The sequence below is a fragment of the Ustilaginoidea virens genome, chromosome 1 (genome assembly GCF_000687475.1).
Source record: "Ustilaginoidea virens chromosome 1, complete sequence".
NCBI lineage: Eukaryota > Fungi > Ascomycota > Sordariomycetes > Hypocreales > Clavicipitaceae > Ustilaginoidea > Ustilaginoidea virens.
The window spans coordinates 6,406,389-6,432,335 of record NC_057316.1 but is presented as its reverse complement, the minus strand read 5'-3'; the positions used below and the strand labels follow the sequence as shown (position 1 = coordinate 6,432,335).

The window sequence follows — 25,947 nt, the reverse complement described above, 5'->3', positions numbered from 1 at the left end:
TATGTGTCGAGTATGTATCGAGTATGTATCGAGTGTAAATATCGAGCATACTCGCGTACAATGCTGATATCTATATGAACTGCATTCGCGGACCGCACTGCCCCCTTCCCACCTCCTTCCAGAAGACGCAGAATACGCCCCCCTTGCCGTCGGAAAAGGAGGACGTCGAGGACTCGGGGGACACGGTGATACAGCATCACCCACAGCGCACGCCACGCACGTCTGCAAATGGGAGAAGATAAAACCACCCACACATCGACCACCCGTGTCCAACCCACTACCGCTTCCTCGTCCGAACCATAATCTTCTTGCCCCTCCGAGTGTACCCGCCCGATGTTGCCGTCTTGGCCATCTTGGCACGCTGCACGTCCAGAGCCACCTCTGCGTCCCCCAGCGCCTTGAGCTTCTGCTTCGCATTTTCGAGCTGCCGCTTCAGCCGCCGCAACCACTTGGCTCGCGTAACCTCCGCACCATCCTCGTCCACGTCATCGTCCTCGTCCTCGTCCTCGTCCTCGTTCTCGCCCCCGTCCTCGATGCTGCGCCCCTCCGGCTCCGCCGCCCGTCCCCCTTGCGCAGCAGCTTCCCGGTCCTCCTCGCTATCCACAAAAACAATCTTCCTCGGCGCCGTGGCCTTGGCCTTTCTCCGCACAGCCAGGCCCTCCTTGTCATCTTCCTCCTCTTCCTCCTCCTCCTCCTCGTCAAGATGGTCCAGCCCCCTCGTCAGGACGACCTGCTCCTCCAGCCTCGCAACCTCCTTTGCGATGACCTGCCGCATGGTCCGAACGTAGCCCATGTCCTGCGTCTTAAAAAGCCGCACAGCCTCCACCGACAGCGACTTGTTGCCCCGGTCGCCTTCGACCGTGCCGTCCCAGCTCTTGCCGTTGTTGATCCGCGACCCGGGGCCCTTGCGCGACAGCATGCCAAAGTAGAACTCGTCCTCGTTGCGGTCCGCCGCCTTTTGCCGCAGGCTTTTCAGCTGTTCTTTCTTCTTGTTGAAGTCCCTGGCTCGAAGGGAATAGTCCTGCACACAAGAGCGGGAAAGGGGGATTGAAGAACATGGTCAGTTTTTTTTTTTTTTTTTTTTTTTTTTTTTTGGGCGTGTTTTCATCTAGAGCGCCGCGAAAGCGCAGGTTTCTGCCCACCTTGTGTTTTTCGAGCAGACCGAGACGGCGCCGCTCGAGCGGCTGGGCACGCTCACGGTGCGGCCGCCTGGCGACCGCGTTTCGTAAAGACGACATGGTTTTTTCGTCGAGAGTATCTGAAGGGGATTTTCTGCCTCGTGAGCAGGCAATGCTGCCGACTGGTTGACAGACTGGCGAGTGCTGGTGAATGCTGGTGAATGCTGGTGGTTGATGGTAGCTTCGAGGAAACTTGTTTGAATCGAGTCTGGTGGGCAGAATTGTCCCACCAGCCTTTACTTTTTGGCGGTGTGAGGGTGAACAAGCGGCAGATTGTGGGGCAGGCAGCGGGGCATCCAAGGCTTGGCGTGAGTCTGTCTGACCTATCATGTGTCCGCAGCTGAATTGTTGGCCAGGCGCACAGCACCGCAACTGCCGTTGATGACCTTCAAAAGTCGAACCATGACTTGTAGCCCATACACAGCTCTACCAGATAAATCTCCCCTGTCCCATTATAAAGTCGAGCTCAATGTTTAGACTGTTGCACAGGATACAACGAGCCTCGTAGCGTAAATAAGTGGCTACCTCTCCTCTCCTACGATGCAGAGCCACGCCCCTTGCGCCATCATGCCTCCTCCGTACATGTCCACACATGTCCGTACATCTCGTGCATCTCGTGCATCAGCTCGCAATATTCTCCCGCAGTCCCTTGGTCCTCAGCGTAAACTTGGCGTCATCCCCAAACGGCAATCCAATACCACTGTCGGCCCCCCAGAGCTCCTCCCTCTCCCTACCCCCATTTCCCTTCCGCGCGCCATGCCTCAACTCATCCCCGCGCTGGCTCATCGTCTCGCTCTCCGCACTGCCGCGCCGGCTCTCGGCCGCAGTGCTGCTGCTGCCGCTGCTGCTCTCCCCATCAGCCTGAGGCAATGGCATACCGGACATGCGGCCCTTCAACCTTCCCGCCCAGAGACCCCTGACGCCGCCCTTCTTGCGCTCGGGTACCTCTTCGGTTCCCGCGCTGCACACGTACAGCAGGTACTTGAGGTTGGGAAGGGTGTGGCGGATATCGACGACTTTGAGGCCCTCGGACGCGCAGAGCGCTTCAATGTCCTTGTTGAGCAGGAACCAGCCGTACTCGAAGCGCCACTGGGCGACAGTTGAGCCTCCTCGCGGTAGGTAGAGCGGGAAATCCCGCCGTTGCGGTTGCTTTTGCGGCATGTGGGAGATGTCGTCGCGGGCGTGGGATCGCGAGCCGAGCGCGAACAGAGGGTAGGGCAGCGGGTGGGAGAGGTAGAACTGCAAATTTTTGGTCAACATGGCGACAAGCCCCAAGGCTGCGGAGAGCACGTCTTCGCTGATCTCCTTGGCCGTGGCCGCGTCGTATCTGGAGTTGGGAAGAGGTAGGTTGCAGATTCGAAACGACAGCGGCGGCGCGTTGGGGATGGGCGAAATGGGAAACACGTCGCATAGCTCGGAGCAGATGCGCCGTCTCTGGCCTTGTATTTGCTGTTCCGTCTTTTGCGCCAGCTTGACCGAAGCGGCCAGTTTTTCCCGGTTGTTCGCAATGTCCTCCTCTGCAAGGGCTTGCGCTTCCCTCCCTCTGGCGATGGCGTCCACCCTGGCTCGTAAAGTCTCGCGCAACTGATCCCGACGCCGTTCAGCCGCCTGGTTCGCACGCCGTTGCCAGCCAACGTACTTCTCCGCCAGGCCGACTTGCTCGGCAGCAGCCCGCGTCGGATCCGCCGGCGACTCGTCGAGGATCTGGTTGATTTGCTCCATGATCCGACGTTGTGTGTAGATGGCGTCTTGTATGGAAGCCTCCAGGTTGGCGAGCTTCATGAGTTCGCTGTAGGAAGATGTCGCAACGACAGGCGCAGGCTTCGGGTCGGACGTCTTGCTGGGGAAGTCGAGCGAGTACAAGCCGTCTTCCAGGTGAAAAACCAAGGCGTTGGGTGGGAACTGGCGGTCGATCAGCGTTCCAATGAATTTGAGCTTCCTCAAGTCGATCAACTCCTCCAACAAGAATACCCAGGAGCTTTGCTGCGGCCGTTTGGACCAGAGGCGGACTGTCAATAGACAGGATCTCGAAACAGAGGCGCTTTCGGCCGAAAGGTCAAAGAATCGAAAGTCAAAGTTCTGCCCCGATCGTTAGACAATCGTCCGCCGATCGGCAAGGGTATGGAATGGGATGGCAGCCAGCGGAGATTTCCATGCCAATGCCTTACCGACGACCGATGTCGAACCTCGCTAATATAGACTGGTTCGAGGCACTGGGCAACATGTAGCGAGAGAAAGACATCTCCCACAGAGCTTTCCACCAGAGACTCCAGAGTCTTTTGCCTCGTAAAAGGGTTCGAATTGGCAAGGCTCAAGCTGACTCTACGAGGTTGAGCCTTTGGTCTCCTCTTCTCCGCACGCAAGCCGTCCGTTCTCAACGTGTCGGACGACCTTGAAGACAGGAGCTGGCCTGCCCCATGAAGGCTACCCAGCTTGTTGGGGCTTCGCACTATGGCGGCATCGTCGGCAGTCTGCAGATTCGCAGGGGCAAAAGACAGGTTCCGCAACGAGATACCCTTTAAATGTCGAAGCTTGCGATTCTGGGGGAGTAGGCGCGGTCGGCGGTGCTGAGACAGTGTGGACATGGACATGTTGCATGCATGCTGAGGCAATCGGTCGTGAAACAGGCGGAGCGGAGGGAAGGCCAGTTCGGCGGGTCGGCGGTAAACAAGACGTGGCCGGCGCCATGCGATGGGCCGCGTTATGGCGGACGTGAAGAATGATGCAGGTCGGAGGGCGACGAGAGACGTGTCGTGAGTAGGCGACGTTGTCGTCATGGGTGCCGCGGTACGTACTGTACTCCGAGCCGAGGGGGGCTACCCGGGCGCACTAGGTACCTTAGGTGCCCTACAGTGAGGCAGGTCAGTGACTGCGCCGTTACGTACCTATTGACGTGCACACTGCACCACTGCACAGTAGCCTCTTTGACGCCCGAGGCAAGGATGCGGCTGCATTTTGGAAACGCAACTCGACCGAGGCCAGTGCTCTTGGAAGGCAACATGGTCGAGAAAGAAAAGCATAGGGAAACAAACCCCGAGGTCTGGCTGTTCGGCGGCGAGTCTGCGAGACACAGCAAACATACCTTAGGTACTCAGTCGTGCTCAACAGACGTCTTGGTGGCTGGGTCCTTATTTGGGGCTGTCTTGCGATTGACGACGATTGAAACACCATCACCAGAATCAGCGGCGCGCAACGGTACTACGTAAGGCAGGCAGGTGCTTAAGAGGGGGGTACCCAGTGTATTGGACCCGAGGCTTCATCTGTCACTTGGTAACTGCCCCTGCGCCTGTTTGATCGAGTTTGGGGTTTGGCTGCTCAATGCCATCCTGTGCCGCCGTCATGCTGCCGTTGTCCACCTTGCAAATGGCTTCCAAATCCAACTTCTGAGCCAACAGGTTTACCAAGGGTAGGAAAAGGTCGTTGTCCTCCAGCTGTCTAAGATCATTCCACGTCTTCCACTCCCATACCTCGCATTTCTGTTCCTCTTTCAACTGCAGTATCCAAAAAGGTCAGCATTGCATCCCTCCCGAGGCAGAAGCATCATTTTCTTTCATCAGATTGCCCTGGGTAGAGATCACAAAACACCTACCGCGGGCTGGGCATCAGGATCCTCCAAAACGGCGAGCACGAAAATGGTCACATAGTGTTTATCTTCCTCCGCAAAGACGTCGTTTGTGTTGGCGAAAATCTTGATTGGCTTGATCTCGAGGCCTGTTTCTTCCCTGGCCTCGCGCCGGGCAGTGTCGAAGATGCTCGGCTCCATCCAATCAATGTGTCCTCCCGGGAGCTGCCACTTCCCTAGAGACGCGTCGATGCATTAGCAAACGGGCGGGGGCCTGGTCTGGGTGCGAGGGCTTCATCAGCGAGGTGACTCACCTGAGCCATGGCTACCCTTGCGCACTCCAGCGACGAACTGGTTCTCCTTGTTGAGGATGACGACGGCAACACCAACTCGCGCATGCTTTTCCGGGGTAGGCATTGTGACGGGAGGAGACCGGGTCGAGTTTTTTAATGGCCGAGGGAGATGGGATGGACGCTTGCTGTCGGGGTCGGCGTATGTGGCTGAGAAGTTGGACGAGCTACCGGGTTGTTAGATGGAGCGCTTGGAGGCGACGCCTTTTTGGCTGGAGCTTTCGGGACAATGAATCGTCGACATGATCAAACTGTTTTGACCTGGTGGACTGGCAGTCAGCCCGAGAACCAGAACCATCTCCACGCCGGCTTGTATCCTTTTTCCTCTTGTTTGTTTCCGTCGGTTTCTCTTGCCTGCTGTTTCGTTCTGTGCCGTCTTGGGGCGTGATTTGTACACGGCAGGGTGGAGATGGCTGGTCCGGGGACGATGGCTTGCGTTAAGAGGCGGCGAATTGGGCGGAAAAGCGCGTCAATCTTGTGCGACGTTTGGTTCGTGCCGCTGTCAATGTCTTCGGGTCTACATTCATAGAAACAAGCTGGTTCTTTTCTCTTTGCTTGGCATAGATCTGGTTGAAGTGGCTGAAGTTGCATCCGATACCGCGGGCGGGATAGAAGCACGAGGACATTGCCTGACATTGACGTCTGCGCTACAGCTTGGAAATTGTGAATACTTTGGGGGTGACAATCAGGGTGGCTTATCCTGCAAATTTTAGAGGTTCCCTTCCTTTGAAATTGCCAGTCCTGCCAAGGAGAGGCGAAAACATGCATCATCTTGCACCATCATACTGCTGGTTTCAGCCACAGGGTAGGTCCTCACTTCCCGTCACAAATTACATGAAAAGCATCAGGGCCAGACACGGCAGACGAGGCAGACATGCAGCCCAAAGTAAGGGATGCAGCCTGCCGCGCGCTACGTTGTGAGAACCAGACCGGCTCGCAAAGACGACCAGTCTCTTCTATTAGGGGTCTGCTCTCAATTTCCGACCAGCAGTCGGCTGAGCATGAACGGGTTGTCGTAATGTTGCGCCGCAAAAGACCCGATTTCGCAAAACGGCAGCAAGATCTCTGCCGTGTAGACGAAGCAGCATCCGCATCCGCATCCGCATCGGCCTCGGCAGCTAGCAGCGTCGGCAACTCTGGTGGCAAACTCGAAGCATTCCTCGCGCCCAGGTCGTATAATCGTGCACACACTAGCTTCTCGCTCCATACCGGCGGATGCAGGTCAAAGGTGGTGACTGCGAGAATTGCCAAGCATGCAGGCTATGAGACGATAATGACAAGAGTCGGCTGACTTTTTTTTCCTGGAAAGCAATCGGAGCATTAGGACCTCCCGACATGGCTCCTGCATGCATCGTTCTTTGCCGCTTCCGGGTCTAGAAGAGCAGCAGAAAGTCGGTGGTGCTGAGAATAGAAAGACGAGGATCGGCAAACCGAGCCGGGCCGTCTTGCATCAAACTATTGACCAGCTGACTGACTGCAACATGAAGGATGTCACAGACCCATAGGTCCCCAAGCTAGGAGCAAAGGCCGGCCACCATGTCGCACGGGCGCCGAAGCCGATCGCGGGACGACTTGTCGAGTACCAAAGCTCATCGACTGAATTAGCAGAAGCCGTCAGATTGACGAGTGGAAATCGGTTTTGTCTGGCGGCAGACAGGCAGACAGGCAGACAGGCAGACAGGCAGACAGGCAGACAGGCAGACAGGCAGACAGGCAAAAGAGGGTGGGTCCCACTCGTTTGGGCTCGATTTTCATCGTCCCATCATCGGCCCACCATTTTCGATGGTGGGGCGGGGCGGGGCTACAAGGGCGCGGCGTTGTTGGGAATTGGCGGCAATCTACTCCGTACGCCGCCCCCCCGAAACCCCCCCTCCCCGGCCCCCACCAGCGAGCGGCATTACTATTTTGCGTCACCGCCATCGTTGGATTGCCTTCAACGATCCATCGCGGCCGAAATGTCCGGCTGTCAGCTCCCCGTCGAATTCCACGGTTTGATGGATCAGCAACCCCTTTCGGCCAAAAACACGCGATCGTACGGAGTATATTGGCGGCCTCCCCGGGCCTCCCCGGGCCTTCTTGGGCTACCCCTGGCCCGTTAGGGCGCAATTTTCCAAAAGGATGGACGCTAGCTACCGCATGACATGTTTCTTTTGACTCAGCCGCTGTATGCCCTGTCGGCGAGGATGGCTGAGGGAGACGACGCATCAAAGCTAGGACACAAGACCTGTCTCACTGTGCGTTCACACTGGCCTGATGCCTCGACGGTGACGACGTAGGATTCACCAAAACAGACGGGCGGTGCATGTAGGGGGTCCGAATCAGCTGTACGAACCCTTGACCACAATATCCGGGTTCAGGACGCAGGGGGGTATACATGCGGGAGACTCGAGAGACGTTGAATTGGATGAACGAGATACGATATAGGAGGTGCCGAGTATAATAAACCAGCGGATGAGTGCAGCCATGACATGCTGTGTGACTTGCCGCACATGCTTACTGGGACCGGGGGATGATGACTCGAGCCAGAAAAAGAAACTTCAGGCCAATCACAACCAAGACGGCAAAAACCTCGACGGAACCAGTGGGAGAACTGCAAGCTTTTTCGTCTCGCTCGCTATAGGCATCCTTGGCTGGCCCACGACGGAGTAGAGGCCCACCAGGTACAGGTACATATGTACATTCCCCTGTAGCGCTTACGAGCTGCAGCTTTGGAGGGAACATGAAACAGGAATGCATGAGGATGCGGTAACTTGTAGCCTCTGTCGCCATTGTCCAATGGTTGGCTGGGAGTCGGGAGCTGCTAGTTCATGCCTGGGGCGACGTGCATGAAGGCCTGGAGGGCTAGCTACTAAGCTGCAAATAAGGAGCCCACCCAGTATCAATAGGCACTTTGGCCGAGTGGTCTAAGGCGCCGTGTTCAGGTCAACCTTCGACATCAGTCGAAGGTCGCCATTCGCGGTCTAGAAATAGGCGAGGGTTCGAATCCCTCAGGTGTCACACTTTTTGCCCCGGCAAGAACCCACATGCTGGTCGTTTTCCCCGGATCAGGAAAGAAGCTTGTTTGCTTTTTTTTTTTTATAGTGCTGCAGAAAAAGCAAATCTCGGTTTCTCGCCAAAACCAGATCTGGCCGAGCTTCTCCTATTGCTTTGCGTTCATTTCCTTTGCCAACGACTTGTCCCCAACATACGTGTCTCGACACTTGAGCCTGCTCATCCCAGCTCCCTTCATCATTCCGTGCCGTGTCTCAAGCATCTCCCAACGTCGGTCCTCCGTCGTCAAACCCAGGCTCGGTCATACGAGCGGCCAGCTTCGCACTGGCCTGTTGCGTTCCTGGTTCGCCTCCATCAACTGCGAGACAATAAGCCGCGCTAATGCAGTCCGAGGTCAGGTGTCTTTCCTTGATGATTCTATGCAGCCATGACGGACAAGTCGACATTTGCAAAGATGACCCAGAAGCAAAGGGACGAAAGAATGGGCCCCGCCACAGTCAAGCTGGTGCTGGTGGTGCCTGCACGGCTCCATCCTGTAATGGTTTGACCGAGCACTCCATCGAGCACTCCACGGAGCGCTCCGTACATCAACCGGCATTGCGGCATTGGTGGAGGCAGGCAGACGAGTTTGTTTTCCAGCGGGATAAGACCAGCGAGCGAAATTAGCCAAATAATGCATGCCTCGAAGCAACTTCCCTGTCTGCTGCAGCCGGCTTCGCGTTGGCGCTCTGGCCCGGTTTGGTGTTTCTTGTTTCTTCTTCCACCCCACCGAAATGGGCCCAGAAAAGAGGAAAGAAGAAAGAACAAAAAAGGGCCAGCAGGGTTATTCGAGGATTTAGGTTTGGCCATTTCTCGTTTTGGTGCCATATGCCGGCCGAGACGAGTGGCCCAGCCCAATCAGATTCAACTGCGTGGCTGGGTTGAATGCAAGCGAGCTGTGGCATGGCATGGCATGGCATGGCATGGTGGTCTGCGGAAGGACCTGCGCTGTCCGCCATTTGCCTTTGCGGTGTCTTTACGCTGTTAGAGCCATGGAGATACTACTACAGAGCTCGAGATGCCCATCCCGTTTGCGCGTGCGCTTGCAAGTGCAGCTCCGCTCATCAGCTCACCAGCTCACCACCACGCAAGGGGGGGTGGGCGCATGGTGTTGATGTTGGCTAAAATGCAAAATCCAGTGATGCAGCATCCATGTCACTTGGCCCTCGCATGCAAGTGCATGACGGTTCTGAAATTAAGAATGACCCGAAAAGGGGACAGGAAAGCCGGCTACCCCTTTGGACGAGTTGCAACTCGAGTTCAATTCTCAACTGGCATTGGACTCGGCCACAGCTAGGTTGAGGTTCGGACTGTTTCTAATCCATCATGGGAGGGGACGCCAGGTTTGAGAGCACCCCCGTTTGTATAGGTCCCGAACCGCCTCGATTAGTTTATTTTTTCGTTTCATTTTCATCTCGTCCAAAGTCGGTATATGTCATTCGCGCATCATGGAAGGGGGGGCAGGTATTGATTTTTCCTTGATTTGGGCTGCGCCCTCTCTGGGCATGGCAAGGCAACGAACGCCTCCTGGTTCGGCCTTTTTTTTCTTTTTTTTTCTCTCTTTTTTTTTTGGGGGGGGGGGGGGGGGGACATGGCCATCATTCGGGTTGTCGGCCCTATCCACATGCTACTCTTCATATTCCCGCTGGTCCTGTCCTTCCCCGTCCTCTCCCATCCTCTCCCGTTCTTTCCTGTTCTGGAAGCATCAAAGAACCCGGTACGGAAACAATGGTTTGCAAACGCTTCATCCCAGGATGTCGCTTGTGGTAGCAAGTAAGCTGTCAAGCCGGAATTGTCGGCAGATTGGCTCTGAGCGATCGAGTCAAGGTTTCATTTTCTGAGTTCCTTGGGTCGTACCGATGCTCCGCGACAAGGTTTACGCCACCGACTGCAACCATTCATTGACCAACCGTTTTGACCCGCGCCCCTGGCTTGGATATAAGCACCGGAGCGTCGAAGTGGCACGGGCAAGGTGACGAGGGTTGCAAAAACGGGACTTGGCGGGCCCCTGGCGACGAAAAGGCTTTTCATGGCAACAGAAGAAAAGCGATGGAATGATGAACGAGTTGGAACCAGACATCCGGTGCTTACTCGGGGTTGCGGACCGCGCGGACGACCATGGCCGGATACAAAGGACGACGGCAGTGGTAAAAGAAGAACAAGAAGGGACACTTAAGGGCATTCCGTCATTGTGATGATTGCAAAGCTCTTGTGAAGTCAACCCCCTACCGCTTGCTTCTCTTTGGTCATGTGTTGGATCGAAGTCGGTCGACGCAGACCCCGATGGCCCTGCCCCCGATGGCCCTGCCCCCTTCCTCCCCCCCCCTCCCCCCAAAGAAGAGAGAATGAGACCCAGGAGCCAGGCAGCGCAAGGTTCAAAAACCAGTTTTGCGGTGATGCGATTTGTCTTTGTTTGGCCGAGGGCAACCAGAGACGATATACAGCCACCAACGTCACGTCGCGGCGTGCGTGGCCATGGTTCAGCCCCCAAGTGACGGACAAGATGGGGCAGTCTTTGGTTGTCCGACGGAGAAGACGAGGAGCAAAGCAAACGAAACCTTGCTGGTCCGCCTGGCAGCAAGACAGGCATGACCGCGGGCCCCGGCCGAGAGGAACTATTGAGATGGGGCGCATAAAACAAGTTACAGCTAGGAGAAAAGGACGGGCGTGTGTTCACGACTCCATGGCCACCTGCAGCTTTTCTCGACACGGGTGATCCCTGCCGTAGCTGCTACCTACTACCGACCTACGGAGGCTGGCTGTTTCTGCTTCTTCTCTTATTATATTTTATTATCGTTATTTTTTATTTTTATCTCTTCCCCCCTTCCCCTCCCTCCCAAAAGGGCTTGTATGCAGGCCTTGGTGCACCGGAGTGGCAACAAATGCATCCCCAGGGGTGGTAATGCGGCGTGGAACTTGCATCATACGCAGGACATGGCAAATGGGTTTGCCGGTGACGCCCAGGGCTCAACGACGGGTGCTCGCGGGTGCGGCATGTGGCAAGGAAAGAAGAAGCACACACGCACGCACGCACGCACGCACGCACGCACGCCAACAAGCATCCGGCGACGGTAGAGGCCGCGTCGACGGGCTGGGCGGTTTGGATATAAAAAGGCCTCGGTGCCCCCTCCCATCAGTTGCTGGTCTTGCCTCTCCATCCCCATCCAACACCAAGCTTTCTCTTTTCTCCTCAACACCAGACCCTTCTCAGCAAACCAAGCAACGCTTTCACGGCATCCAAAACCTCCCACGTCGCCAACATGAAGTACACTGCTGCTCTCGTCGCCCTGGCTGCTGCCGTCATGGCCGCCCCCAACCCTACCTACGGCGGCGAGAAGAAGTGCACCAACGAGAAGCCCCAGGTGACCTGCTGCGACAGCAAAGGCGGGCTTCTCGGCATCGGCGGCCTCCTCTGCAATGTGGAACTCATCAACCTCGGCGACACCTGCTCGGGCACCGTGTACTGCTGCGACGCGGGCACCCAGGTACGTGTTCCCCCCCCCCCCCCCCCTTCTTCCCTCCGGGGTAGGGAGGGAGACCAACTTGAGGGCGCTGTGTACTAACTTTGTCTTGCCAGAACGGTCTCGTCAACGTCGGACTCAACTGCCTCAAGTTGTAAAAAGGGGACCGCAGCGCAGTTGGGTCTCCCAGGGGTTAATCCTGTACATCAGCGAGGAGAGAAGAGGAGACGGGGATAAACAGAAACGTTCGCTAATCTTGTATTCTTTCTTTTTTTTTTCCATTCTTTGTTTCTTCCCTCGCCCCGCCAACCCCCTAATCTCGGACTTGTACTTGACTCTCTTTTGTTTGGCTGGGTCGGCATGCGCCTTGGCTGGGTCGGAGGCTGGCACACGCGGTCTCATTTTTTGCTAATTTTGGGGAAGGGGGGGAAGGGGTCAAGGGATTGTCTCAGCGAATTGGTCGATGCGTCTTGTCTTGATTAGAACTTAGAAGTTGAACACGAGGATCGAGTCGCGCTGCAGCGTATGATGATGAGGTTGCGCCGAGGCGTGAATGTAACTGCCGGCTGCCGGGTGTCGGCTGTCGGCTGTTGGCTGTCGGCTGTTGGCTGTCGGCTGTTGGCTGTTGGCTGTTGGCTGCTATCAACTGCTTGCTGCGACTGCCATGTGTCGACTGTCATGTGTCGACAAGCCACGGCCCCAAGCCGACGGCAGCCGGTGACAGCCCGCACAAGCCACAGCGCGCTACGGCAAACCGTTTTCGCAGCCCCGGATTATGATGTCCCGGCCGAGGTCCAGGTCCAGGTCCAGGTCCAGGCCCGTCGGCAGTGCGTGCCAGCGCAGCACAACTCCCGTCGGCGCATGATATTCAGCGTCAGACGCCTGGGCAAAACCCCCGCAGCCCCAGCCACCGACCGGCACATGCCTGTCACATGACCTTGCCTCTACAGGCGCTCCGCCATCATATCCTAGCTTAGCTCAATCAAGCCTCCTTCATACTGTATCATCACATCGTGCCCCTCACAATGTCCTCACAGGGCGCGCGACTAGGCGGGGGAAGGCCCCTCCCTATGTATATATATACAAAAGGAGATAAAAAAAAAAAAAGGAAAAAAGGAAAAAAAAAGGAAAAAAGGAAAAAAAGTAAAAAAAAAAAAAAAAAAGGGGGAAAAAAGGGAAAAGGAAAAAGACAGACGAGCTCGAGATGTGATTGCTACGTGCAGCGTGCGTTCGGGGCGCCCGGCGACCGTGAGCGTTGCACCCGGCCCGCCCGCGCCTGGGGGGGGGGGGGGGGCGGGCGGCGGCCTGGGGCCTGCCAGGTGCAAGGAAAGAAAGGTTCATGCTGAAGCAAATGCAGGTTGGGCGGATTGTCGCGGGTTCCTGCGGCTTGGGGTCCCGGGGGAGGGAGGGGTGGATTGGGCTGGTCAACTTCCGAGGTTTATGGTGTTTGCGTCGATGCTTGCAAGGCTGGCTGGCCCCAGGGCGGTCGGGGCGGCGGCTGGGCGGCGGCTGGACGGCGGGAGGCGCCACGTGGACGTGCGTGGGGTGGGGGGTGCGGCTGTAGTCTGTCATTCTTTCCGTGTCTTCTTCCGCCTTGTTCTCTTTTGCCATTTTTATGCTTTATTTTATTTTATTTCTATGCTTATACTTTGACTTTATTTTGTTCTACTTTGTTTATTTTTTATTTTTATTTTTATTTTTATTTTTTGCCTCATTCCTCTTAGTTCCTTGCAGGCAGCGGACCTGGTCAGCAGCATCCAGGGAAAGGCGTCGATGCCAGCCCCCACCCGGCGCCACTCGCGCGGTTTGCCGTCCCGGTTTATCTGCCGATGCGACCAGGCCAGGCCAGACCAGACTGGTCGCCGCAAGTGCCGAGCATCAGCCAACGCACGCCTGGCCGCTTCTGCAGCGCGCGCGCCCAGGAAGCGCACCCCGGCCGCTGAAAGAAAGAAGAGAAGGGAAAAAAAAAAAAAAAGAAAAAAAAAGAAAAAAAAAGAAAAAAAAAAAGGCAAAAAGTAAAAGCAAAAGCAAAAGCAACATCGGCGCAGGGCGTGGCGACGCTGGGGATGCATCCCGCGCCGAGAGCATCTGGCTGACATGCAGCATTTATCCGGTGACTTGGGTGGGCTGTTGCGCCCGACCCCACTATTATTATGCTGGGACAACGCTGGTGAGAACGAGTATAAAAATAAGTACATACGTAGAAAAGAAGGAAGAAAGAAAAAATCAAGAAAAAGAGGGGGAAAAAAAAAGAAAAAAAGAAGAAGAATCGAGAAAAAGGAGAGAGGGGAAAAAAAAAAAAAAAAAAAAAAAAAAAAAAAGAGAAAGTAAAGAGAATACCCGAATGAAAAGAGGAGACGAAAATACAACCCTTACACCCCTCCCCGCCCCCTTCCTTCTGCAACCTCGACGACCAACACAAACACAGCCGGCATCATGCCGCTTTCGGCCAGCTTCCGGCCGGCCAGCTCCCGGCCAGCAAGCAAGCAAGCAGGCAAGCAGGCAAGCAGGCAAGCAGGCAAGCAGGCAAGCAGGCAAGCAGGCAAGCAGGCAAGCAGGCAAGCAGGCAAGCAGGCAAGCAGGCAAGCAGGCAAGCAGGCAAGCATCCCCAAACATCTTCACCACACGGACACGTGTCCTGCGTCAAGTAAGCAGGCACTTCTCCAACCGCGTCGCGAAAACAGCGCTGGCCGATCGATGGCTTGATGGCAGATCTGCATGCGTCGCCAACATTTGCCTCTGCAAAGACAAGACTTGCTGCTACTCGTTCGGGCCCAAGGCACACATGTGTTTCCGCAAACAGGGCTCCAGCAAAGACAGCAACGACTTGCTGCTGCTCCGGCCCCGAACTCTCCAACTCTCCCAAACCTCCCAAACCTCCCTACGGCTTCCCCCCCAGAAACACCCGCAGCGCCGCCGCCACGTCCATCCGCCGCTCGTCGCCCAGCCGCTCCCGCGACGCCACGCACGCCTCGGGCAGAAAGTCGGCCTCCATGCCCAGCAGCTTCCTCGCCACGGCCTCGCCGCTCGACCAGCACAGCGCCATGCCGTAGCCGTTGAACCCCGCCGCGATCCACTCGCCCCCCTCCTCGCCCCGCCCCGTAAACTCCCGCGGCAGGCTGCCCACCAGCGGGAGCCGGTCCGCCGTGAAGCCCATGATGCCCGTCCACATCTGCCTCACCTCGGGCTCCCGCTCCCGCTCCCGCTCCCGCTCCCGCTCCCGCTCCCGCCCCTGCTCGTCTCCCCGCCCCTGCTCGTCTCCCCGCCCCTGCTCGTCTCCCCGCCCCTGCCCCTGCCCCTGCTCCTGCTCGTCCCCCCACACCCCGGCAAACAGCCGCGGCAGCAGCGTCGACAGGTTGTCCCCGGCCGCCGTCCCGACCCGCGTGTCGTCCGCGCCAATCAGCTCCGCGACGTGGGCCTTCTCGCCGCCGACCAGCACGTCGCCCGTCCTGGGGTTCTGGCTGGCGTAGTAGAGGCCCAGCTCCACCACCTCGCTGCGCTCGTCGTAGCCGCCTCCGCCGGCCACGCTCCACGTCTGCGTGCGGCCGCGGTTGCCCAGCAAGGGCGGCGCCTTCTGCACCGACATGGTGCCCCGCAGGGGGTAGATCTTGCCCCGGAGCCGGGGGAGCAGGTGGCCGGCGTACCCGTTGGTGGCGTGTATGATCTTCCTGGCCCGCACGACGCCGCGGGGCGTGTGCACGAGGTACGGGTACCGGGGGTCGGTGCTGGCGCAGTGGGAAATCTCCGTGACGGGGGTCCCGGTGTCGACCGTGAGCCGCGAGCCGAACCGCCCGAGGAGCTGCTCCCACAGCCCGGTCAGGAGCCTGTAGGGCCAGAAGGCGCCGTTGGGGAGGACCATGGCGCCGCATTTGGCGTTGACATTGTATCGCTGCGGGCCGGGCGTCAGAGCCATTGCCTCGTGGGCGTGGGCGTGGGCGGAAGGAAGAGAGGGCCGGGTCTTGGGCCGGGCAGCCATTGAATGTCTCACCTCCTTGGCCTCTTCGGGCGTCAGAAACTCGGCCTTGCCGCTCTCCTCGGGCACCTTGTCCGCGTACGACTCCCAGCTCCGCCTCGCGCCCTGCCACGCCTCCTCGTCCTGCAGGCAGACCACGTCGCACGTCCTCCGGATGTCGCTGGCCCGCCGCAGCTCCTCGGACGAGCCGGCCAGCTGGTGCATCCTCTCCAGGGTCCTGTTGGCGAAGCGCGCAATCTTGACGGCCTGCGCGTGGCCGAAGCGCTCCGCCAGCAGCTCGTAGTCGCCGGGCACAAACGACGACAGCAAGCCCCCGTTGCGGCCCGTGGCGCCGCTGGCCAGCGCGCGCGCCTCCAGCACGGCCACGGCCACGACGAACGGCTCCCCCTCCGGCTGCTCCCCCTCCGGCGCGCCTTCGAGCAGGGTCCGGGCCACGCTGCACCCGGTCACGCCGGAGCCGATGATGGCGTAGTCGGCGCGGCGGGGCAGCGTCTCGGACCGGGCGTCGGAGAGGGAGCCGTGGGGCGGCGTCTGCCAGAAGGCCGGGGTGGGGTTGGCTCGCGGGAGCCCGGGGTCTTGCTCCGCCTGAGCCCGCAGCTGCTCGATGACTTTTGCGTCCACCGGGGTCGTCATGATTTTTTGGGCGGGGGCGGGGGATGGAAGTGGATAGCGATTTGTCCGAGAGAGCTGGGAGCAGCGTTGACGTCGACGGCGGTGACCCCCAGGAGGAGAGGAGGGAGGGAGGGAAGGGGGGGTGTTGGTTTTGTCTGCCACACCCAACAAACAAAACACCCGACTGCGCCGAGTACGGAGGAAGGAAGCTGATGTCGTCTCAATTCAGCAATTCATTCGATGCCTGGTGGGTTAGGTAAGCGTTGTTTTGTCCAGCCCCGCCGAGGTGCGCCCCGCCGGGTGCAACCCCGTCCGTCGTCGTCCGACCCAACAACAGAACGTCATCATTGCCATGTTTGCGAGCGATCCACATCCATCACCAGCTTCACCTCCCGGCGGCAGCAGCAGCGGACGCCACCGCCTGCGTCTTGTTTGCGCCCTCGGCCCCTCGCGCCCGTCGCCTCGTGTTGCCCGCGGTTCGTCGTCGCCCAACCCGGCTGTGGCCAACGGCGGCCAAGGCAAAGAGAAAACAACAGACAAGACAGCTCTCGCATGTCGCCGACGCGCGTCGAAATGGCTTTTTTTTTTTTTTTTATGTTTTATGTTTTATGTTTTATGTTTTATGTTTTATGTTTTATGTTTTATGTTTTATGTTTTATGTTTTTTTAAATCTGCAGGCAAACCCCGTTTCACAACCACAGCCGCGCCGGCGCGTCTTACCCAGCTCACATGATGGATAGATTTCTCGTCCACGCCCCATGGCAGACAAGACAAGCCTTGCGGCTCGTTGATTGATCCCAACATCCGAATGCTCCGCCGCGCGGCAAACAACGGCGGCGCCCTAATCAAACCACCCGTGAAGGTTTCTATCCATATATCCGCCGTCGCGACCCCGCGTGCCGACCTGATAATACATCCGCACAGGCTGAACCTCGCACACGACATCCCGTAGCCCAAATGCCCTAAACCGAAACGCCTGCAAATGCTACAATGCCCAATCCAAAAAAAAAAAAAAAAAAAAAAAAAAAAAAAAAAAGTGCTTTCTATAAATCGGATTTCTTGTCCTTCGGCGTCCAGCTGTAGGTGATAAACCCCGGCCCGGGCTGCAGCCCGAGAAAGTAGAGCCAGAGGCGATGCGCTTCGTTGACGACGACGCGACATCTGGGGTGGAGGGGAAAAAAGTTAGCTCTGCGGTTCTTTTATTTATTTTTGATTTATTTTGCTCTTTTTTTTTTTTTGTTTTTTGAAGGGAAAAGGGAAGAGGAAGGCAATTGGCTCACAATAGTATTGATCCGTGGAACCAGCCGTGGACGACTACTTTGAAAGACTGTCGCAAAAGGCGGATTTCGTGAGCAACCTGGTCCCAGATGGAGTCGCTCTCGGGCCCGCGCCGTTGCATCTCGAGAAACTCGACCCACAGAGCCGTCGCGCGGTGCTTTGCCAGTTTTGCCGCCGGGCTCTGGCTGGCGTCGCCTTGGCCGTCGTGTTCCCTTGCAGCCTCGTCCTCGTCCTCGGTGGTGAAGACGGCAAAGTCGGGCCCCGCCGCGGACGCCTTGCCGCTCCCCGACGACGGCCCGGCGCCGCCTTCCCCAGCCGCATCTGCCGCCTCCGCCGCCTCTGCCGCCGCCACCATGTCTCGAAACTCGCCGACGGCTCGCATGGACTCGCTGATGCGGGCATACGTGTTGAAGAGCGCCACCAGCTCGGTCCTCTTGAGCACCGGGATGTCGTCGCTCTTGTTGTCAAACTCAAAGAGGACCTTGAGCGCGGTGCCGTAGCCGTTGGTCTGCACCTTCCCCCACAGCCTGCACTTGTCGCAGCCGACGCAGTCCATGAGCCGGCTCACGTTGCGGAAGCGGTTGCGAAAGTCCTCCTTGAGCGACGGCCCCTCGCCGTTGACAAACATGAGGCTCTCGTCAAACATCTCGGGGATGCTGGCGGCCTCCCGGGTGACGCGGTCCACCTTGGCCCGGGTCGCCCCGTCTTCGCCCGGGTCGCCGGTGCAAAAGGTGTACCGCGGGCCGCGCAGGTGGGCGCCGAGCTTGGCCACGGCCCTGGTCAGCAGGGCGTGGTTGAAGTACAGGTTGCTGATGCGGTCCGGGTGCCCGTGCAGGCGCTCCCGGTAGCACTGCAGGTTGGGCTGCCACTGGCCGGTGGTCTGGTTCAGGAACTCCCAGCAGAGGTGCGCGCTGATGCTGGCGTGCATGCCCGACATGACGCGGTAGAAGACGCGCTTCTCGAGGCACTCGTCGTCCACCTCGTACCCGGTGTGGGCGACAAAGGGCGTGTTGGGCTGCAGGGCGCGCTGCGCCTGGAGCTGCGCCTGCCGGCCGGCGGCGTCCATGACCTGCTTGAAGTCCTGGGCCGCCGGGTTGTAGTTGAGCGACATGCCCAGGTTGGCCGAGTGGGAGAAGGAGCTCCTCTGGAAGCAGTTTTCGCGGTACACGGCGTCCCAGACCTGGTGCGCGCCCTCGCCGCCGTAGCCCGTGAAGCGCTCCGGGTTGCGGAGCAGGCTCACGTAGTCGCCCTTGGAGGCCGTGCTCTCGTCCTCGAGCACGCAGTAGTCCCGCTCGTCGCACTCGTCGTCGTACTCGACCACGCAGCTCTCACCGACGTCCTCGCCGAGCTCCCCGTGCAGCGGCCGCCGCGGGTTCTTGCGCTGCTCCTGCTTTCCGGGGTGCTTGGCCAGGGGGCCTTCGAGCTTGCCGAGCTCCTTTGCTCTCCAGACCTGCGGTATGTCCTCCTCGTTGTCCAGCGTCTCGACGGCGCATCCTATGTTGCCGCAGAAGCCGTTTTCGTCGTTCCAGAAGGGGCATTTCTTGTTGAAGAGGTTGAGCCGATAGTGCGAGAAGAAGTCGGTCGTCCGCGTGAGGTCGTCGAGGGCAGGCTTGACTCGTTCGTTTAGCTTCTCGAGGGTAGCGTATGACGCGCAGGCATCCTGCACGATGGACTTTGGGTTTATCTGCCAATACCAACATTAGGCGATGCCGGGAGAAGTAGAACAAGAGGAAGAAGAAGAAAGGAAAGAAGGAGGAGGAGGAGGAGGAGGAGGAGGAGAACAAGGCAAGGAAGGGGTTCTCGAATGACTGCGAATGGTAAGGGGTTCACCTACGGCACACCCTTTGTCCTCGCCCACAGCGCAAAGCGCAGATGACGTCCAGAGGCTAAAGACGGATAGGTAGAACAAGTGACTGGCCGACTTCATCTCGGCGTTTGTTTGGTTGTTTGGTTGTTTGTTTTTTTTTTTTTTTTTTTTTTTGTTTTTTCTTCGGGGGTCGAGATAGCCCAGGCGCTGGCGAGTGATTGCCCGTCCGATCCGGAATAAAGATGCCTTTGATGATTCGAGTCGGGGAGGGCTGCAATACGTGCGCCGTCCAAGCCGCAGGACGCAAACGGTTTTGGCTCGGACACTATCTTTTTTTTTTACCCAAGGTTCATTCAGTTCAGGGCGTACGAGTGCGCCACCACGTTGTTGCTGCCGCGCTGACAAGGGCTAAACCGGGGCGCGGCTGCTCCGTAGGCGTGCCCCGACCGACGCAAGGTTCGCACCAAAGCTTGTTTTGCTTGTTGGTGGCGGCAACCCGCGCAAACGACCGAGCAAAACGTTGTTGCTATTTCCGGCCTGGCCAGAGATTTCCACGTCGGGTGGTTCTCGGCGAGGAGCAGTCGGGGGGGGGGGGGAAAAGCAAAAAAAAAATGAAAAATGAAACGACGCTGCTCGATAAAAGAGGCTACGGATCTCTCTCGTGACGATCGATGATGATGATGGGGGCTGGACAGCAAAAACGACGCTGCTCGATAAAAGAGGCTACGGATCTCTCTCGTGACGATTGATGATGATGATGATGATGATGGGGGCAGGACAGCAAGGGAGGCCAAAAAAAGATCGAGGACAAAGCTTGGGGGGGCCACCGAGCACTGCGCAGCGGGCAACTCTGGTGTGAAATGTGAAGAAAATGGCTTCATCCACGAGCAGCAAGTCCCAGGACGGAGCAGGAAATGCAGAGGAAATGCGACGGTTGGGAAACGCAAAGGAATTCGCCCATGTGGCATGTTGGGGTGCGCATCTTGGCGTTACTAATCAAAGCGCAGGCCCGATGCGGCGGACTCCGCGTCACGGCCTACGGAGTTTGTGACATGTGGCCACTTCGCCAACACGGCAACATTCCCCCCCGTCGCGTTTATCCGCCGCTTCCTCCCCGTGGCGAGGCAAGTCAAGACCATGCTTTCCAGGGTGAGGGAGGGAGCGGGGACGGATTGAGGGAATTAAGCACGCCTGGCGCTGGCGGACCGCCGCCCGGTCGCGGTTCGAAGTCGTTATCGCTGGCCACCCAGCCCTCTTTGATCGATCGTCGGATGCGTCGCGAACCTGTCAACCGCCGTGTGAAAAGAAAAAAAACCCTCGCGTGGCAGTCCCAGCAAAGCAAGACGAAGACGGCCTGAGGGACCCGGGCCTGGCACAATTCCCGCAGGAGCACTCACTCACTCGGCACACGCAGACTGCAGACCAGACCAGGCCACAAACGCGTGCTTGGCCACGCCCACGCAGGCATTCCCATCATCATCCATTCCCGTCTACTTAAGCCGACTGATAACGCCCCGCGTAACTCCTCTTGGAATACATGATGCAAAGGCGCATGCATACCTTGACCAAGAGCACATTCATCCCGCACCTTTGCCAACCCGTGATAACGCTCATCGATGCCAGAGTCCGGCAGCTGCGCTTCGCAGGAGCCTCAAAACAAAAATGTCCGTTTCCCCCTCGACTGGCAGCAAAGTTTTCCGGGGTCCACGACCAAGGGGTAAACAGCAATTTGTCAGCCGTGTGGGCAAAAAAAAAAAGAAAAAAAAAAAAAAAAAAGGCAAGCTAGTGATGCCGAACAAACAGCTCCTTCGAGACGTCCACCATGATTGTGTGACCTGTGCGAGCTCGGAAACACCTCTACGTGAGCATAACACATATGCAAGTACCGAGAAATCCGAGTGTGAAAAAAATAAATAGATAAATTTAAAAAAAAAAAAAAAAAAAAAAGAACAAAAGAACAAAAGAAGCCGAGTCGTCGTGGAGTCGACGTGCTTTGCTTGTCAACCCAGATATCGTAGTGAGCAAAGCTCGGGGAAATCGTGACAATGGTCATGAGGCAGGCGCCGTGCATATCGTCGAGTGCTGATGGGCGGTAGAGGCGATGGAATTTGGGGACTATCGTACACGGGGGATGAAGCTCGGAACATGACGGATTCGCATGACGGATTCGCGTGACGGATTCATTCGCTCACTGGGGCGGTTGGTAGTTGAGGGGACGTCTGATGTCATGCAGACTCGTTAGCTCCGAGACACCGGCGACAGGCGGCACCAAGAACGGCAAGAACAAGACAAGGAAAAAGGAACAGAAGGGAAGACTCACTTGAACAAGAGGATATGGGGCTCGGGTTCGTGAACCTCGTAGTGTTCCCAACCGAGACTCTGCAACGCGTGTCAACGGAAAAAAGGGAAAAGGCAAAGGGGGGGAGGGGGGGCTTCCTTTTCTGGCCCGCGTACCTGGGTAATGCCAATGGCTCGCCATTCCTCCTCCCACAGCAACTTCAACGTCCCCTTGGACGAGTCGTGGTAGTCCTTTGGGATTGCTTTGAGCATGGCCTTGGGCAGCTGCACGTGCCGGTACTCGTATTCGCTGTCGGAATACCTGCAGAGTCGTCACAATCAGCTCCATTCGCAGGATGGCAGGATGGCAGGTTCGCGTGCCCGCGTGTCTGCGTGTCTGCGTGTCTGCGTGTCTGCGTGTCCGCGTGTCCGCGTGTCCGCGTGTCCGCGTGTCCGCGTGTCCGCATGCCCACGCAGCCACCCCCCGGCCGCTCGCCGCGAAAACCAGCGACAGCAGCGGTGCGGCCGAGCCCGACGTGCAGTTGCAGAGGTAGTTTACCTGGCCGAGTAGTGAATCGAGTCGATGTACTCGTCGAGTCGCGCCCTCTCGGCATCCGACAACGGCCTGGGAGCCTTGTTGCGGCGGCTCATGTCGATGTCCATGGCGGCAAAGGCGCGTTTCAGTCCGCAGCGAACGGCGGGTTGAAACCTTTTCTTTTCTTTTTTTTTCTTTTTTTTCTTTTTTTTTTATTTACTGTCCCGGACCAAGCTTTCTCAATTGCGCCTACCACGGCCTATCCGGGGGGAAGAAGGGGAGGGGGGATTCGTTCCGGACGGAGCTGTGGGAACAGAAAAACCGCCCCTCGACAATCGTGTTTACAGGCGTATCGAGTTGATTCGTGAATATCGTTGATTTGTTTGTCTCTTGGTTCTTGCTCTTATTTTTTTCTTGTATTTTTTTTCTTTTCTCTTTCTTCTTCTTCTAGGATGTTCGTCCCGTTTCGGCTGTTTGTTTGGCAAAATTGGTTGGAGGGGAAGAAAGCTCCAGAAAGAAACATTTGGCCTGCGCGCGAACGGCCAGTGCGGCTTGGTTTGTGGTTTGTGGTGTGTGGTGTGTGGGTGCGGGGAAGGGAGGGGGCAGAGGGGCGACGAGTGGGTTTGTCGACGGGACGAGTCAAATTCTGATTTTTCATGTCCGCTGTCTAATTTTAATTCTCTCTTTTGCCTCTTTTCTCTTTCTGTGCTTTCTTTGCTCTCTCTGGCCTCTGGGAAATCTGCACCCGCACCGTCAAAGGCACAGAACTTGGGTCACCGTCGACGTCGACACTGGGCCCGCTGGCGAATTGGGTGGTTTCAATTGCCTGCCGCCTGCCGCCTGCCGCCTGCCGCCAGCCGCCAGCCAGCCGCCTTTGTGCTCCGGCGGCCGAGAAACATCACCACAAAGCCAGCATCCAACTTGCAAAGCCTGGGACCCAGACGAGGCGCTTTCGCGAGATATGCGGCCCGGCGAGCTTTGTTCTTTGTTGGCCGGCTGCTTTGCCTGCTTTTGCTCACACCGCGTTGCGGAGAGGGCTGGTGGGGGGCAGGCAGCTTCGTGCCCCTTGTCCGTTTGGTCAATCATTACTGCTTGCGTCGGATGCATCGGAAAGGGCGCGCGCCGTTTTCGCTCGGTTGCATCGCGTTATGATCTGCCGGGCAGGTAGGTGGCTCAATGGCGCCGCCCTTGGACCCCTTTTTTGAGCGGTCGGGTCGTCTTTGTTGGCGCTGGGCGGCGCGGGTGCGGTTGCGCACAATGTTGCAGAGCCTGTTTCGCACATGGACGGCTTCCCGCGGCAGGGATGCCGGCCCGTCGTATCTTGGGGGTACCAGGTGCTCGTGCCTTCAACCAAGCAGCACTCCGTATTCTGCTCATACATGGTGGACATTTGACATGTTAGATAAATGGCTGCTTCCCCACAAGTGAAGTGGTCGTCAAACGCCGAACAAAGAGTCCAACCCATCCCCGTCTATCCTCCCCTTTCGCGTCGCTGACAACGACACGTGGCTGACGACATTCCCAATCTTAACCTTGACCCCGTCCACGCCGATGCGCCAGCTGCAAATATCCCTGCCCACGTCATCCCCGAGCTTCTTCAGCACCCCGAGACAGGTCTCTTCATCCGGGGCTCCCATGGTCCACCCGATGGACACGTGAAACGCGGCATCTGCCGACTCGCTCCGCGTCTGCTGGTACAGCGGCGGCTGCTGGAAGCAGGCCGCCACCCCGTTGCATCTCGCCAAGAGGGCCATGAGTTCCGGGTTGGCGGCCGGCCCCGACGGCTGCCTCATGTCGCCTCCTCCGCCCGGGCTGGCATCACTGGCGGTCACGACGCGCAGGACGAAAAAGGTGCGGTCCGAGTCGGGAGACTTGCACCACGCCAGGCCGGCCGGCCTGACGGAGAAGGGCGCCACGCCGCTGCGGCGGACGGACTCCTCGAGCCGGGCGAAAAAGCCGTCCTTGAGGGATCCGGCAAGGCTGAGGGGTTTGGAGAGGCTGATGTGCAGCGGCAACTCGGTGCCCAGGTCGCTGGTGAGCAAGCTGTGCAGGTGGATGCCGTGTCCGACTAGCTGGCGGGTTTTGCGTACGAGGCTTTCGAGGACGTGATGCTGCGACTTGGAGGGGTGCCCTTTGTCGAGTCAGCAGGCGGGGAGTTTGGTTTGGTTGAAAGAGATGGGGTAACGCTAACGGAGAAGAAGAAGAAGAAGAAGAAGGAGATGGGGCAGGGCCAAAGCACCTACACTCAACGTATACGTGACTCGGCCAGTTGCCAACCACATGCGGATTCAGCCTCTTCCGTCCTTGGTGCAAGCTCGGGTCGTCCACCACGCTCTGCCGCACCGTCGATGCATAGAGATCGTGAAAGGCCGCAGGCAGCGGCGGCAGCTGGGCTCTTGATTCCCCATCGGGTCCGTCGGGTCCGTCAGGTCCGTCAGCAAGCTTGCGGCGCTTGCTGGCCGGCGAGTCCTCGACATCCTCGTCCCCGTCACTAGACGACGAGGAGTAGTCGACCAGGCCCATGGCCATGTGGTGGTCGGTGAATGCCGGCCCTGATGGGAGCGTCGTCGCGGCTACGTCTCTGTCGAGGGCATGGCGAAACCCGGCTGACCGATGAGCCGACGTTGCATGGCTCCGAGCTGACCAGCGCCGCGGAGAGGCTGGCATCATCGTTTTGACGGATTAATGCTGAAGATTTCAATTCGATCGATCGCTTATGTAATCCGGGGGCTGGGGAGCCAGACGCACCCGAGTTCCCGCGACACAAGGTTTCGAAGCTGGCACGGCAACGCACCCATTGCAAACAAGAATCAACTTCTTCATTGAAGAATGGCGGGAAACAAGTCTTACGCAGATTCTTTGTTCCTGGAAACCACGGACTCCTCGTCATGCAGTCGACGGTCCTGACTCGGACAGCCATTACTCGACCAGCTGATCTCGGGCAACAATTATTATATAATTACATCCATGACGGGCGAATACACGGCTACAGCAAACGCTCCTCAGGCTGTGCCGAATGGTGGCGAATTGCTGCCTGAAGCTGTCAATGTTTTTTTTTTTTTTTTTAAAGTCTCGCCATCCCTCGACAGCAGCAAGCTCAAACGCCCTGTGGACGCCGTCCAACCCAACAGGCAGCCAGTTCCTCTTCCGATAGCCTGCTCCAACTGTCCCCGATAAAGAGGCTCAAGTCGGGAACCGTCACTGGCACGGACACCTGGGCTCTGGGTTTCGGCATAGGCTTCCGAAAGTGAGCCGAGTCGGCGGCAGCAACATCAAGGCACACCCAGCTACCAGCCAAGGACGAGGACGAGGACCTGTTTTTTTTCGCTGATGCGACGCTGACAGCCACGGGCAAGAAAACACGACATCGGGCGACCTGGAACCCGCTCATCGATGCCATCGTTCGACCGCGTCAAACCAAGCTAGGATATCTGCTACGGAGCCAGGGCCCGAGGAGCTATCTCGGTCTGTTCCGTGATGAGCGCAGTCGTTACATTGTTCCGGCATCCCATCTCTGTGTGACCAGCCCATGGCGCCCAACTTGTTCGTAGAGGCCAATGGCCCCGGACGGCAGCATAGCAGCTGCATCGCGACAAGCCTACGCCTCCAGTACGACGTACCACGACGGCCGACGACTGATGATTCGGCCAAGGTCGCACGTGACGCAAAAGATGAAGGTTTACTCCATGACGGGGCGTTTGCGACGCATTCATTCAGGGAGCGCTGCTGGTCCTCTGGAAACGGCCTCGCGATGTCTTCAGCACTTCGGTAAACTGCAGAGCATCGACAGCAAGACATGACGAAACCTGAATGGTGGCTCTGGCGAACCTGCCCGTAGGGCTGCATACTTGGGGATGAATGCAGCCAGGCCTCTGTGCAACCCA

General features: G+C 57.9%; 10 protein-coding genes across 10 annotated transcripts; 2 read left to right on the top strand and 8 right to left on the bottom strand.

The window, feature by feature from the left end:
- Positions 1-277: 277 nt before the first annotated feature.
- Positions 278-1,238, bottom strand: UV8b_01462 (uncharacterized protein; the record flags this gene model as incomplete). Its single annotated transcript, XM_043138960.1, has 2 exons — positions 278-1,021; positions 1,143-1,238. 2 exons carry the CDS (start codon positions 1,236-1,238, stop codon positions 278-280), a joined length of 840 nt encoding a protein of 279 aa, XP_042994894.1.
- A 561-nt stretch (positions 1,239-1,799) lies between these two features.
- On the bottom strand, positions 1,800-3,769 carry UV8b_01461 (uncharacterized protein; the record flags this gene model as incomplete). Its single annotated transcript, XM_043138959.1, has 2 exons — positions 1,800-3,257; positions 3,347-3,769. 2 exons carry the CDS (start codon positions 3,767-3,769, stop codon positions 1,800-1,802), a joined length of 1,881 nt encoding a protein of 626 aa, XP_042994893.1.
- Positions 3,770-4,441: 672 nt separating this feature from the next.
- On the bottom strand, positions 4,442-5,157 carry UV8b_01460 (uncharacterized protein; the record flags this gene model as incomplete). The annotated part of the gene is made up of 3 exons (XM_043138958.1): positions 4,442-4,669; positions 4,768-4,976; positions 5,055-5,157. The coding sequence occupies 3 exons, from the start codon at positions 5,155-5,157 to the stop codon at positions 4,442-4,444; spliced, it is 540 nt and encodes a 179-aa protein (XP_042994892.1).
- Positions 5,158-11,380: 6,223 nt separating this feature from the next.
- On the top strand, positions 11,381-11,739 carry UV8b_01459 (uncharacterized protein; the record flags this gene model as incomplete). Its single annotated transcript, XM_043138957.1, has 2 exons — positions 11,381-11,605; positions 11,698-11,739. 2 exons carry the CDS (start codon positions 11,381-11,383, stop codon positions 11,737-11,739), a joined length of 267 nt encoding a protein of 88 aa, XP_042994891.1.
- Positions 11,740-12,060: 321 nt separating this feature from the next.
- Positions 12,061-12,261, bottom strand: UV8b_01458 (uncharacterized protein; the record flags this gene model as incomplete). The annotated part of the gene is made up of 1 exon (XM_043138956.1): positions 12,061-12,261. One exon carries the CDS (start codon positions 12,259-12,261, stop codon positions 12,061-12,063), a length of 201 nt encoding a protein of 66 aa, XP_042994890.1.
- A 2,201-nt stretch (positions 12,262-14,462) lies between these two features.
- On the bottom strand, positions 14,463-16,187 carry UV8b_01457 (uncharacterized protein; the record flags this gene model as incomplete). Its single annotated transcript, XM_043138955.1, has 2 exons — positions 14,463-15,470; positions 15,570-16,187. 2 exons carry the CDS (start codon positions 16,185-16,187, stop codon positions 14,463-14,465), a joined length of 1,626 nt encoding a protein of 541 aa, XP_042994889.1.
- A 1,022-nt stretch (positions 16,188-17,209) lies between these two features.
- On the bottom strand, positions 17,210-19,371 carry UV8b_01456 (uncharacterized protein; the record flags this gene model as incomplete). Its single annotated transcript, XM_043138954.1, has 3 exons — positions 17,210-17,327; positions 17,447-19,128; positions 19,279-19,371. 3 exons carry the CDS (start codon positions 19,369-19,371, stop codon positions 17,210-17,212), a joined length of 1,893 nt encoding a protein of 630 aa, XP_042994888.1.
- Positions 19,372-21,439: 2,068 nt separating this feature from the next.
- Positions 21,440-22,191, bottom strand: UV8b_01455 (uncharacterized protein; the record flags this gene model as incomplete). The annotated part of the gene is made up of 4 exons (XM_043138953.1): positions 21,440-21,470; positions 21,572-21,630; positions 21,706-21,850; positions 22,088-22,191. 4 exons carry the CDS (start codon positions 22,189-22,191, stop codon positions 21,440-21,442), a joined length of 339 nt encoding a protein of 112 aa, XP_042994887.1.
- Positions 22,192-23,499: 1,308 nt separating this feature from the next.
- On the bottom strand, positions 23,500-24,592 carry UV8b_01454 (uncharacterized protein; the record flags this gene model as incomplete). The annotated part of the gene is made up of 2 exons (XM_043138952.1): positions 23,500-24,194; positions 24,307-24,592. 2 exons carry the CDS (start codon positions 24,590-24,592, stop codon positions 23,500-23,502), a joined length of 981 nt encoding a protein of 326 aa, XP_042994886.1.
- Positions 24,593-25,030: 438 nt separating this feature from the next.
- Positions 25,031-25,614, top strand: UV8b_01453 (uncharacterized protein; the record flags this gene model as incomplete). Its single annotated transcript, XM_043138951.1, has 3 exons — positions 25,031-25,105; positions 25,195-25,310; positions 25,341-25,614. The coding sequence occupies 3 exons, from the start codon at positions 25,031-25,033 to the stop codon at positions 25,612-25,614; spliced, it is 465 nt and encodes a 154-aa protein (XP_042994885.1).
- Between the last annotated feature and the right edge of the window lie 333 nt (positions 25,615-25,947).